Source organism: Zootermopsis nevadensis, unplaced genomic scaffold (genome assembly GCF_977971745.1).
Source record: "Zootermopsis nevadensis isolate Lab colony 2312 unplaced genomic scaffold, Znev_1.0 Znev_ptg000001l, whole genome shotgun sequence".
In the NCBI taxonomy this organism is placed as follows: domain Eukaryota; kingdom Metazoa; phylum Arthropoda; class Insecta; order Blattodea; family Termopsidae; genus Zootermopsis; species Zootermopsis nevadensis.
Window position 1 is genome coordinate 12078653 of NW_028259133.1, and position 12094 is coordinate 12090746.

At 35.3% G+C, this 12094-nt stretch overlaps 2 protein-coding genes across 10 annotated transcripts; one reads left to right on the forward strand and one right to left on the reverse strand.

Moving 5' to 3' along the window:
• Positions 1–288: 288 nt before the first annotated feature.
• On the reverse strand, positions 289–7885 carry LOC110829937 (serine/threonine-protein phosphatase 6 regulatory ankyrin repeat subunit C). 7 transcript variants are annotated; one of them, XM_022064175.2, is made up of 3 exons: positions 7718–7885; positions 2636–4870; positions 289–1660 (listed from the first exon to the last, which is right to left on the reverse strand). In XM_022064175.2, the coding sequence occupies exons 2-3, from the start codon at positions 4766–4768 to the stop codon at positions 923–925; spliced, it is 2871 nt and encodes a 956-aa protein (XP_021919867.2). In that variant the 5' UTR covers positions 4769–4870; positions 7718–7885; the 3' UTR covers positions 289–922. The 7 variants fall into 7 exon arrangements, with proteins under 7 accessions (XP_021919867.2, XP_021919865.2, XP_021919866.2 ...); XM_022064173.2 differs by having other exon boundaries at positions 2636–5019; XM_022064174.2 differs by having other exon boundaries at positions 2636–5776.
• A 68-nt stretch (positions 7886–7953) lies between these two features.
• On the forward strand, positions 7954–11997 carry LOC110829938 (uncharacterized). 3 transcript variants are annotated; one of them, XM_087342982.1, is made up of 4 exons: positions 7954–8046; positions 8977–9474; positions 9803–10034; positions 11024–11997. In XM_087342982.1, the coding sequence occupies exons 2-4, from the start codon at positions 8991–8993 to the stop codon at positions 11271–11273; spliced, it is 966 nt and encodes a 321-aa protein (XP_087199108.1). In that variant the 5' UTR covers positions 7954–8046; positions 8977–8990; the 3' UTR covers positions 11274–11997. The 3 variants fall into 3 exon arrangements, with proteins under 3 accessions (XP_087199108.1, XP_021919869.1, XP_021919868.1); XM_022064177.2 differs by having other exon boundaries at positions 8030–8161; XM_022064176.2 differs by lacking the exon at positions 7954–8046 and adding an exon at positions 8195–8390.
• Positions 11998–12094: the final 97 nt, after the last annotated feature.

The following is a 12094-nucleotide window of genomic DNA, read 5'->3' on the forward strand; positions in this document are numbered from 1 at the left end:
TTGGAATACCTAAGCGTACGTTAGAGGACAATATTAAAATGGATGTTAGGAAAACCAGGTTTGTGGGTGTGGACTGGATTCATGTACCTCAGAATAGGGACTGGTGGTGGGTTGCTGTGAATGTGGAAATTTGGTTTCATAAAATTCGGGAAATTTCTTGATTAGCTATGCATGCTATTGAAGAAGGATGCTACTCCATGGAGTTTATTTTCCATGTTCTCTATGAAAGGCCTGATGTATGGTGTGGGGCAGCATTCATTCATAATTTTTAAAGATATACTAGTCAACCACAGTTTATTCATCTTTATTCAAAATAATTTGAATTGAAAGACAAGTGTTTGCCATTGTTGATGAACATTATCATCTTCAACTTGGGGAGTAGAACCCATCATAAGTTTTAAACCCTGACTATTATTTTATCATCATCTTTGTTTCATTACTTCTATTACAGAATTATAGAACTTAAGTGCAATTTTAGAAGAGGAAACAGTTATTACTGGATCTTTATGTAAATGTAAATTAGTGTTGTAACAAAACATATTTTAAAGAAATGAAAGATACCATATTAAGCTTATGTGATTGATTTTATATTAATTCACAAGAACTGAAATTTTGGTATGGAATGAAGATTAAGCACTGTTGAATATTGCGGTAAATTTCTTATGGAAGTTCAAGAATGTTCATCCCAGATGAAAGTCATTGTCTACATGATGAAACAAAATCACTATTGTAAGGCTCTCTTAATCAATGTATAGAATTTAATACAAAGTGCAAAGCTAAGGATGGGATGAACAGTAGATCATAGAAAGACATGGACTTGATCTCCTACCCCTCTCTCACTTATTCAAGTCACTGTCTATAAGTATAAAGAAGTATTGCTCATACTGTAATAAAATACCATCGTGTTATCCAGAAAGTATGTCTAATGCCATGGGTACGGCATGCCATTTCTGTAACTTGGTGCCAACTCTAATGGAGTTTTTCCATTCTTGTCACGTACAGTAATGTCTGCTCCATTTTGTATGAGAAGATCTGCTGTTTTCTGTTGTCCAACTTTCTCAGCCCAGTGCAGTGGGGTTTGATTCTCGTCACTAGTGGCAGCATTTATATCTGCTCCTCCGTCTAATAGCAGTTGGACCAAGTCCATTGATCCCAGTGCTGCTGCTTCATGAAGTGATGTCCTGTTATCACCATTAATAACTCTGGCATTAACCGCAGCTCCTCTGTCCAGGAGAAAATGAGCTATTTCCAGCCTCTTATTATGCACAGCTGAAAATAATGGTGTGGCTCCCAGTCTATTCCTAACATCCACTGTAACTCCATTATCCAGCATCCAGTTAACTATGTTCTCATGACCATACGCTGCAGCTAAATGAATAGGGAGATCTCCAAATTGGTTTACAGATAGTGCAGTCATATTTGCTCCATACTGCACTAACAACATCACAAGCTGCAGGTTTCCTGCAATGGCAGCTCTTTGCAAAGCTGTGTATCCTTGGTTGTCCACTGTATTAGGATCTGTTCCTGCTTCCAGCCACATTTTTACCACTATGGGATCTCCATATGTGACTGCCTCTGGCATAGACCACCACCTGTAGATGCCATTGCAGTTGTTCTGCAAGAATGTTAGGAATTGCAACAGGTCCTTCTGTTCAGCTTCCTAGAAAAAAGTTGTTAAGTTAATTTAAAATTGAAATGTTCTAGTTGAATAATTAAAGCATGTAATGATCTAGCCTGCAAGTACATATGTAGAATCTTAAGATTGATAATACTTGCTGGACTTCGTCTGCAATTACCCTTGAGTAAAAGTGCTTCAAGTATGAGATATTTTGTCAAAATATTAATATAATCATTCATTGATCTGGCAAATAAGTAACTACTGACATATTTTAAAATTTACTTTTCTCAGTTTGATCTACAACAAACCTTTATTTGGAGAGGAACAAAACTGAAGTAAGACTGTGTTTTCAGCTTTCAAAAATATGAAATACTTTAATAGGCCATTTTCTTTGTTCAATGTTAGCTTGTTTAAAATTAATATGCAGCTGATTTACTGTATGAAAATATTACATGGAAATGTTATAGGTGTCATTTGAAACTGAGAAAGAATAGGAATTGAGCAGGAAGGAAAAATACAAGGAGACAGTAGAACGTTGGAGAAGGGAAGATGGACAAAAGGTTGGAAGATTGTAAAATCTTATAGAATTATCTGAATTTTATGTAAGATTTTAGATTTTCACATTGATTTTATACAGTTTTCAGAGTTTTTCTTTTGGGTTATGTTGTCATGCAATAGTGAAAAAGGTTTCCAACATTTTGGAGGAATATCCTGCCTCCATCTATAGAGTAGAAGTGATAAGACTGGAAGAGATGGTTGTAGTGAATGTTAGGCTGGGGTTGGACTGCCAGGAGACACAAATAATAATATTAATTTCAATTTAATGTGCCTGATATGCATTTGTCTCCCTTGTAATAAAGAACTTTATTTGTAAATTTTGTTGCAATGTGAAGTACACTTCTAATGTGGGAAAAAATTCACATAGAAATGAACTGTGCATATTGTCTTTGTATTTTAAATTTAAACCGTTATTTTTATTAAATTGTTATACTCAGAAAGTTGTATGTATATACTAACCAATTTCTGCTCTGCTTTCTTCAACTGCTGTTGCAAATTCTTTATTAGAGTATTATTCTCCAAGCTTGATGTAAGGTTTTGTAGTTGAATTGTCTTGTTTCTCAGTTCTGTGAGTAGGTTGGAGATGATAGTAGAACAGTTTTGTTCACTGATACTTTGATTTATCAATTTTGAATTAAGCTTTTGGATATAATTTGTTTGAGTCTTGAGTTCCATTGATAGGTTTAATGAATGTGTTACACACTTATTAAGTTTGTCTTCTAACTCATTATCCTGTAATTTTGAAGTTAGATCTTGTATCATGTTTGATTTGTTATTCAATTCCTGGAGTAAGATAGAAGAATTATCTAAACATACTTCCAATTGGTCTTCCAGTTTATCCATATTCAGTATCTGTTTTCTTTGGTTTTGCAGTTCTACTAACATAGAGGAAGAAATGTCAGAACAGTTTTGTAATTTCATATCATAATTGTTCTTATTCTCCAGTTCGAGTTCATGTATTTCTCCAGTCCTGTTTTCCAGTTCCAACTGTAATACTGTTAAAATGCTGGTGCAGTTCTGTAGCTGTACTTGACAGATTTCTTCCTCTGTTAATCTAGTTTTTAAGTAATTTATCTCACGTGTTTTGTTTTCTAACTCTGATACTTGTTTACTTCTTTCAGTGGAACAGTTTTGTAACTTGACTTGTAAAATATCCCTTTCTTTCAAGGTGGATGTTAAAAATTGTATTTCCCTTGTTTTATTATTTAATGTTAACAGACTGCAGAAAGTCTCATATGAACAGTTTTGTAGTTTTGTAGTTGTTTGGTTATGCAAGTTCAAGGTGGAGCAGTTTGTTGTTTGGTTTTTCTCATGCAGTAATTTAGAAATCTCGCCTTTCAAATTACTTATATTAGTCGTTAATTTTGAGAACTGAAATGATGAATGATTTAAACAGTTATGCAATTGCATTTCCAAAATATCTGTGTATTGTAATTTGGACATCAGTTCTTGCACCTCAATTGATTTGTTTCTTAATTCGAACTGCTGTTCTGCTTTCTCAGTGGAACAGTTTTGTAGCTGAGTTTTTAAAGTATCGCGTTCCTTCAGTAGAGATATGATGAACTGTATTTCATTTGTTTTATTATTTAATGGTAAAAACGAAGAGGATGAGTTATCAGAACATGACTGTAATTTTGTTTCCATGCCTTGTAATTTTGACACCTGTGCTGTCAAATTCTCTATTTTGTTTTTTAATTCAGAGGAGAGAATTGATGAATAAGTGGAACAGTTTTTTAATTTTATTTCAAGAATATCCCTTTCCTTCAGATTCAGTGCCAGTTGCTTTGAGTCATTTCTTAATTTTAGTAATATGGCTGAAGAGAAAGTGGAACAGTTTTCCAGTTGAGTTTCCAAAATATGCTTGCTCTCCAAGAAGGATCTGAGAATCTGTGTTTCGCTTCCATTATTACCGAACACGGACGAGTTGGGCATTAAAGTACAGGTTATGTTTTCTAACTTTGCCTCTTTATTCTCCAGTTTGAAAATCAGTTCCTGTATTTTATTTTCTTTGTTTTTAATTTCTGACAAACAGACAGCTGAAAGATTTGTGCAATTTTGTGATTGGTTTTCTAACAAAATTGCACTCTTCACTCTGGATTTCATCGTATTAATCATCCTTGTCTTTCTCTTTAGTTCCAAAAGCCTAGAAGAAGATACGTTGTTGCATGACTGAATTTGAATTCTAAGTCTATTAATTATTTCTTTTTGGTTCTTTACTTCATTTATCAGTTGTACTTCTTGTCTCATTTTGCTCTCTAAATACTTCTCCAACTGTTCTTCATGTTCCTGAAGGTTGATCATGTTTAACCTCATTTGATTGACAAGAATTTTTTGGTTTTCCATTAGTGCCATCAATATGAAATATATGCTGTTTTCACTATCAAGAAATTGTTTTCGCTGAAGATCGTGTTTTTTTCTCTCCAAATTTTCATAAGAAATATTTATTTGATCCCATGTAGGCGTTTCATATGGTATCCTATATTTAAACTTCTTGGTGTGCATTACCGGACTCTCAATTTGTGTTTCGTTCTCTGTGGAATTATACAGTTCTTTATGTAATGAATTTAGACTCATAAACCATGTGGCAAGCATTTCCAAGTTCTCCGTAGAATCATTTTCATTTTCCTCTTCATCAGTGTTAACATCTCGTGTTGACTGTACCAAGTTTTCATAATTCTGTATTAGCTGTAGGATCTGTAATACCATAAGCTGAAGATGAGGATCTGATGATAAAAACTGGCTTAATAATGCGTGGAATGAATCTGTAGACATGTAAGGTGTCAGAGTTGTGTCAGAAACTTGAAGAGGTGTGGCAAGTGATGACTCCATTATTTATAAGACTGCTGCAGGTGAAAATGTGAAATATGAAATCAGTATTTTGTAACATTGTTTTTAACAAATATAAGGTAAAAACTGTTCTGTAATAGGCATATAAACATGAAATTATATGAAGGGGGAATTTGTACAATTGTAGGATCGTGGTCTGGTGGGCCACTACCAACCACAGCTGAGCATTTGCCACGGTGATGATGATTTACTTTAGGTTCGAAAACAAGGCGACATTTTTTGATCAACTGATGAACTATCAATAATTGTTCACCAAAATGCTGTATAATGGAGTATTTTTGTGTATGTCAATGACGAATTATTCTACAACAGCCGCAGTGTGGGTTTGTTGTAAAACTTGTTCCTTGTGAATGTAATGTAAAAGAAAACAAGTACTGTCAGGTGACAGAAAATTTCAGACCGGTTTACCACGTGTTGCTCATATCACATTCCGTGAGTGGGACAAGGTTAAAGATATGGATGATATTAGAATATATTCTTTACTTAGGAAGTAGTGTTGTTTTAAATGCTAACGTGCTGTGGATAAGAACTTTCTTCGAGACCAGCCAAGAAGCCGGGTGAGACATGAAGCCCTAGAGTAACGACGAGGGAACAGCAGGAAGTTAATGGTGAAATTTTGATTTTCACGGAAAACTGAAGTGTTCGTAGGGGAAAACCTTCTTCAGTGTCACTTCGTCCGCCACTTCTCATTTGAAGTCATCAGAGACTGAACCCGGATCTCCGACGTGGGAAGCCAACGTCTAGTCGCCTGAGCTGTGGCACAGGACATGAAATTTCTGGCATAAAACTAAATGTAATATAAGTATCCATCTTAAAAAACGAGACTTAGGATACCCGGAAATTGGCAAATAAACTTAAGCACAAAATAATTTACCACGCAAAAATATTAATATGTCTGTCTTCTGGGATTTTGTGCTGTGTAGTCTGATATATGTTGACCGACGTTTCAGAGGTGCTTACTCCAACACTCATTACCCTGATCTGAAAACGGCGGCAGTAAGCTCCTCAGAAACACCGGTTATTATTTTTACAGACTGCCTCCGTGCAACATCACAGAAGACAGCCAAATTCATGTTCGTCGCCATGAAATCCGCAAGTCCCACACACTCGATCGTAACACCCGTGTTCTATCTAACTCGATCAACTTGAGAGCAGGGTCTTTCGTGAATAGTCGCCCAGGTTGTCAAGAAATGTCCCGCCATGTACAGAATTCGAAGGTTCATTACTGAATTCACAAAAGCCCGCCATTGGACCCAGCTGACATACTAAAACTATATTTATTTAAGATCCATTGAATATTTTCTCTCACGCCTTCTGCGTGTCCCGCCCATCTCATCATTCCTGACATGATCGTCCTAATACTATTTGGCGAAGATTATAGAATCCCTAATTATGTAATTTTCTCCACTTCCTCTCACTTAGTTTCGAATATTCTCTTAAGTACTGTGTGCTCAAACGCCAATCTATGATTTTTCTTTAAGAAGAGAGACCACGCCCTAGCTTAATATGGCGAGTAGAATTATGCTTATAGATGTGGGGAGTCATGTAGGTGCCTCCGCATCATATGTAGTTTCCAAAACTATTTAACTTTAGCCAATTTGAGGTGCGGGTTATATACCAAAAGTAGTCTGTCGGATTTAATCTTGGTTCGTATCGACCTCACATGAAGGTAAGTGCAACCTTTGTCTATTTTATTAAAAACAGTTCATCGGGAGATAAATTGTGCATGACATAACACTTATATTCCATAAGTACTCACACAAAACTTCTATATGTGTACAAAACTTATCTGTGAAACATTTTTAAGTCTAATATATGACGAAGTACAAGTAATTTATGTTTCAGTACTATGTTACCGTTTTTTGGCTTCACAATAATGCATATTCCGATAAATTGGCACAAGTCGAATGGAGTGTACAAAAAACTCATTTTTGTGCTGAGTTTATTCACAATACAGAAGTAGACCATAGAGCGTTTACTATCGTATAAGCATGCTTGATAAATTCAATAATTTCGGGAAAAATCGTTGGCTGCCTTTGATGTAGCGCTTCTATAAAAAACACTCACCAGCGTTTGCACTCTTTCCCCGCTGTGGGTGTTGTTACTGCAGGCTTAGTTACGCTACTGCATTAATATATAAATATGTAATTGGAACAAAAGAAGCACAGAAAACTCTCGGGGACACGAAACTGTCACTGCGACAATGTTTAGCTTATCCTTCTGCTGTGTTAATGAAGAAGGCGGGTACATGTGACTAAGGAGACTCAGTGGCTTCGAGCGATAAAGTACTGGTAGACAGGCTGTGTTTATATCCTTGCATTATGTCTCAGGGCCGTCGAGAGGTTCTTCCCCCTACGTATGAGGTTGACGATTCTGCAGTTAGACAACACAGGTGTCTAAATGCGAAATGAACATTAAAATGAATTAATATTCAAATGCACGATACATAATGTACCTGCAGCATGCAAGGCATTCACTACAAAATGTAGCATTTATAGTATAAACCATGCGCACAAACTTTTTAACGTTAGCTGGCAATTGCCTCAAGACTAACGCATCATCGCGCAGACGATTGTAGGTAATTTGCTCAGGAAAATACAAAGTATGTTTTTGGTAAAACAGAAGTCCATACAAAATTTCGTGAAAAGTATTTCTGACATTCTCAAGTTATTAGATCCTTACATGCATACTTACAGACAAATATTACCGGAGGTGACATCGAAGCCACCTTTGGACTCACCGCCCTGAAAACTTGAAACCCTACGGAAATGACAATGACGTCATCAAGACTCATGACGTAATTACGCAGATGTAGCATGTATCACATTGGTATAACCAATTGTCGACAACTGCGAAGTAATTTTGCCTAGAAGGCGCCAATTAAACAATCTTCAAGCCATTTTTTTAAATCCGTTTATCCAATTCTGGGTTATAGGCTCAATCAGTAATTTGTAAGACGACTGGTAGAAGGCAGCACGGCCTCTTCGGTTGACACATGCGATAACCAGACGGACTAACTGAAGGTACCCTTATGATGATTTTCGCTTAAGCTGAAACGTAAATAACACCTAAAAACTGTGGTTTCCTTCCGAATCTTAAAGTACATCGCATGAAATTACCACGGATCACAAACATAAGGTATTACCAACCTTTGATAACCAACTGTGATTTCCATGATAATATAATCCGTCAGATGGCTCTGATTGTGAATTGGCCGCTTGTTCTATTTTAAATTAAAGCCGTGATTATTTGCCGTTAGAAATGCTTATAGTTTAGAAGTATGAGTTAGAGGTCTTAAATATACTTTAAAATATTTATTACTCGAATGGAAGTAGAATGGACCGCAATAGCATATGTCGGTTACAAGGTATGTTTCAATGAAAGTATATTTCTATTTGACGGTTTGTATTGCCAGTGATTTAATTTGATAATAAAATGTTCTTGTTAGCTACAATATATATGTTATTAACGTTTCACACACTAGTCACCTGTCATATAGAACTGCTCCAAAAGCGAAATACATCTGCTTTAAATTAGCCATTTATGAAATTTAAAACATTTAGGTTAGAATCGATCTTTGTTTTTAGTTTAAAATAACCCTATTTAATATAGTTACAATTCTTGCCGAAAAGAAAACATGCATTGACATTAAAATGTTTCTTTTGTCTATTCGTTGGATTCCTTGACAGTGGAAACCCGTGCTTTTTATAAAATTGCGTAGTGGAAAATGTAAATAGTTTGTAGGATTGTAGCCAAGGTTAATCAAACTTAATTTCAACTAGGATTATTTAAGTCCAGTCATGTAAGTAATTTACTTTAATAATTGCATGCACACTCGATGCTTAGCTTTATGGATGATTATTCATATACGTTGCAATTTTATAAAGTACTGAATATGTTGTGGTAATATGTAAATGGCATAATGATTAATTACTGTTTGTTAAAAATTTTAGTCCAGATACAAGATATGGAATATAAAACATCAGTTTTCAGAGGTTTGCCTTTGAAAATTAAAACAGAAGCCTTGGATAACAGTGAAAACGTGCTCAAACCTACAGTGAATGTAACAACAGATATCGGTAAAGCAAAGTTGGAAAAACTGTCGTCTCTGAGAGCTGAGGTAGATAAAGCATGTAGTAACTATTTCCAGCATCGGCTTCTGTTATCTGCAGTGAAAGAGGTCGCTTGTGAAAGTGATTCTGAATTTCCACTGATTACTCAGAAAGTTCAGCAGATTATTGCATCACAGAAGGTGGCAAATATTGCAGATCTTAACTTTGGGAAGAGTGATCATCTGCATGAATCCTTGATGGTTCTTGGATTGGAAGACAGTCATAAATGTGGTTCAAGGACTGTGCTGTCTTATACTGAGAAGATTAACCTGAAGTCTGTGGTAGAGGACAAACTTCTAAGGAATTGCTCCAGAATTCAGAACTGTATATGGAAAGGAGGTAATGCTATATCAATTTACATTATGTTACATTAGAGAATTAGAGAACCATGCCAGTCAAAGATTTTATGAACTAGAATTCTTAAATGAATGTACTAATTTCAATTTAAGAACATCAGTTGTTTAGTTCGTATTGAATATGTGACTAACTTATTTGCTGTCTGTGAAAGTGTGAAGCAGATCATACAAAGTACAAGCATCCTGTTTGTGGTGCATGGGCCAACATTGATTTGTATGAATTAGTTAAAGTGTAAAAGGAAATTGCACTCTTAAGTTTAGAAGGATATATCAAATCTGATGTCATGTTTTATATTTGAATTTCTTTTCAGGAAAGGAGTTGCCACAAAAAGTAAAAATCCATAAGAATGTTGTTACTTCTGACAGATTTGAGCTAGTTAGATCAACAAGTTCACAATTTAAACAATCACATGAGAACTTAGTGGCAGTCATAAGCCTTATAAATGAACTGCTTGACATGCGGTTGACATTCTCAGAGACAGTCAGGACAGAAGCAGTTCCATGGTTTGAAGCCAAATGTGAAAGTTTGGAACTTGAAGCAAAGTAAGTGGAATTTGGATTATAGATGACTGGATTTTGTGTAAAGCATATATACAGAGATGATCAGGTTCCTTTTATTCTGAGATTTTAGGTTCTTATAGTGGTAAATTTGTTGACTGTGGTCTTTTGCGTTGCAATGTCATGTGGACTTGAAGATGGTTATCAACATTTTGGAGGAATGTATTACCTTTATCTGCATTTTATATTTTTATGTTTACTTCTTTGTTATAGCAGTTCACTCTCATTCTTCAAGGTTGTTTTGAGTTGCACTTTAATCCTTTCCACAGAGGAACACCATGAGCAAGACTCAGTACATGCAGGCCAAAAGAAGCTGAAGGGTTTTCTTTCTGGGAAACTGCTCCATGTGGTCTGCATCGTACCCTTTCATACTATCACCTAAAATTGTGCTTTGAAGAACCACTTAAGGGATCTATACCATACAGTTGATGTTTCAATCCATGTAATGGTGGATGGGACAGTAATATATTTATACGATACATGGCCTCCCCACCAAGTTATTTGTGCAATTACGGAGTTGCTTTGGTATGGCACAATAATTTTAGCTTCAAAAAATAGTTTACGCTTGAACTTAATGAACTGCATCAACCATGTTATTTTGATGACAAGAACTGTGGATATCCGGGTGCCTTCTAATTCTCTGATTATTAGTAGGATAAATGTTTGTTGGTTTCAGTGTTTTGGAGGAACATATGGCCTGCATTTTTAGGGAAAATTGGTAATCACCTTCAAGACTTCACAGCAACACAACCCAGAAGTCCATGATTGACATCTTCACTACCGTGAAAACCTAAAATCTCAGACAATGTTCCAGATGGTCACATTATAAACTCAGATTTTCTATAAATTCATTATGTATTGTAATACAGGCTGTGATTACAATGCTTCTTTTCTCTGTGGGTTCTTGTAGTGGCACTTCTGACCTTCAAGTGCTTTTGTTTTTAATATTTATGTTTCATTTCTAATGTTTACAGAATTTTGGAGCTACAAATTTTGGTTCACATGCTCAGTGAGAATCAAGATATGCCTGAAGCAATGAAAAGAATTGATGATTATTCACAAAAACTCTATGAAGAAATGAAGTCAGAACTGGAGAAACTTATGGATGATGAAAAAACATATGATAAACTTACTGGCACAGAATATGATAATGTTGTAAAAAAGTATAAACAATGCAAGCAAGAGTTAAATTACAAAACATGGGTGCTGAATGAATTGTCATGAATATGTTTATGATAGTTTATTGAATATAAAAATATAATTGTTCTCTGTAAAGTTTCCTTCCTGTGGAAATGAAAGTTCTCTAATCTGTTTTTGAATGATTGCTGCAACATTTCTCATACAGTTTGTCATTTATGTCATTTTACGTTACTGTGGTGTGGTCCCTATGACAGTACTATTAACTGCAGAAAATTGCTACAGTTTTATATATGTTAATTTACAATAGAACAGTGATGCAGAGGATGAACAGAAGAAGTGAATATGCAATCACTTTTGTTCTCTTACAATTTGTACATTTCTGAACCAGTAATATAGATACAAAGATGGCTATCTGTTGGATTGTACTGCCATGTAGTCTGGTGATGAGTCATTACCTTGATGATGAAGGCAGCAAGGTACTCTTAAATGTTGGTCAACATTTACCAGACCACACAGTGCTACAACCCAGAAGACAGTCATCTTCATACCCACTGCCATGAGAACCTCAAATCCTGCTTAATATGGATATATTTAGAGTTTGTAACTTTTTTATGATTGTATATGTATGACTTTTTCTAAATCAAAAATATGTGATTGAGTCAGCCTAGAAACAATCAACGTTTTTATATAATTTATTTTCTAGCTGCTTGTCTAGTGTTTAAGGTATCCTCACCTCATATGTCAATTTAGAAGGCAGGCTAGTGTAAAAAATAAAGAATGATAGGATAATTCTGCACATAATATGAAATATCCAATGTTTTATTTGAGTATCATGAGGAGCATCAATATCCTGTCCATAGTCATGGTGGTAGCTGTTACAATTTTTTTTGGGCGGGGGGGCCTCC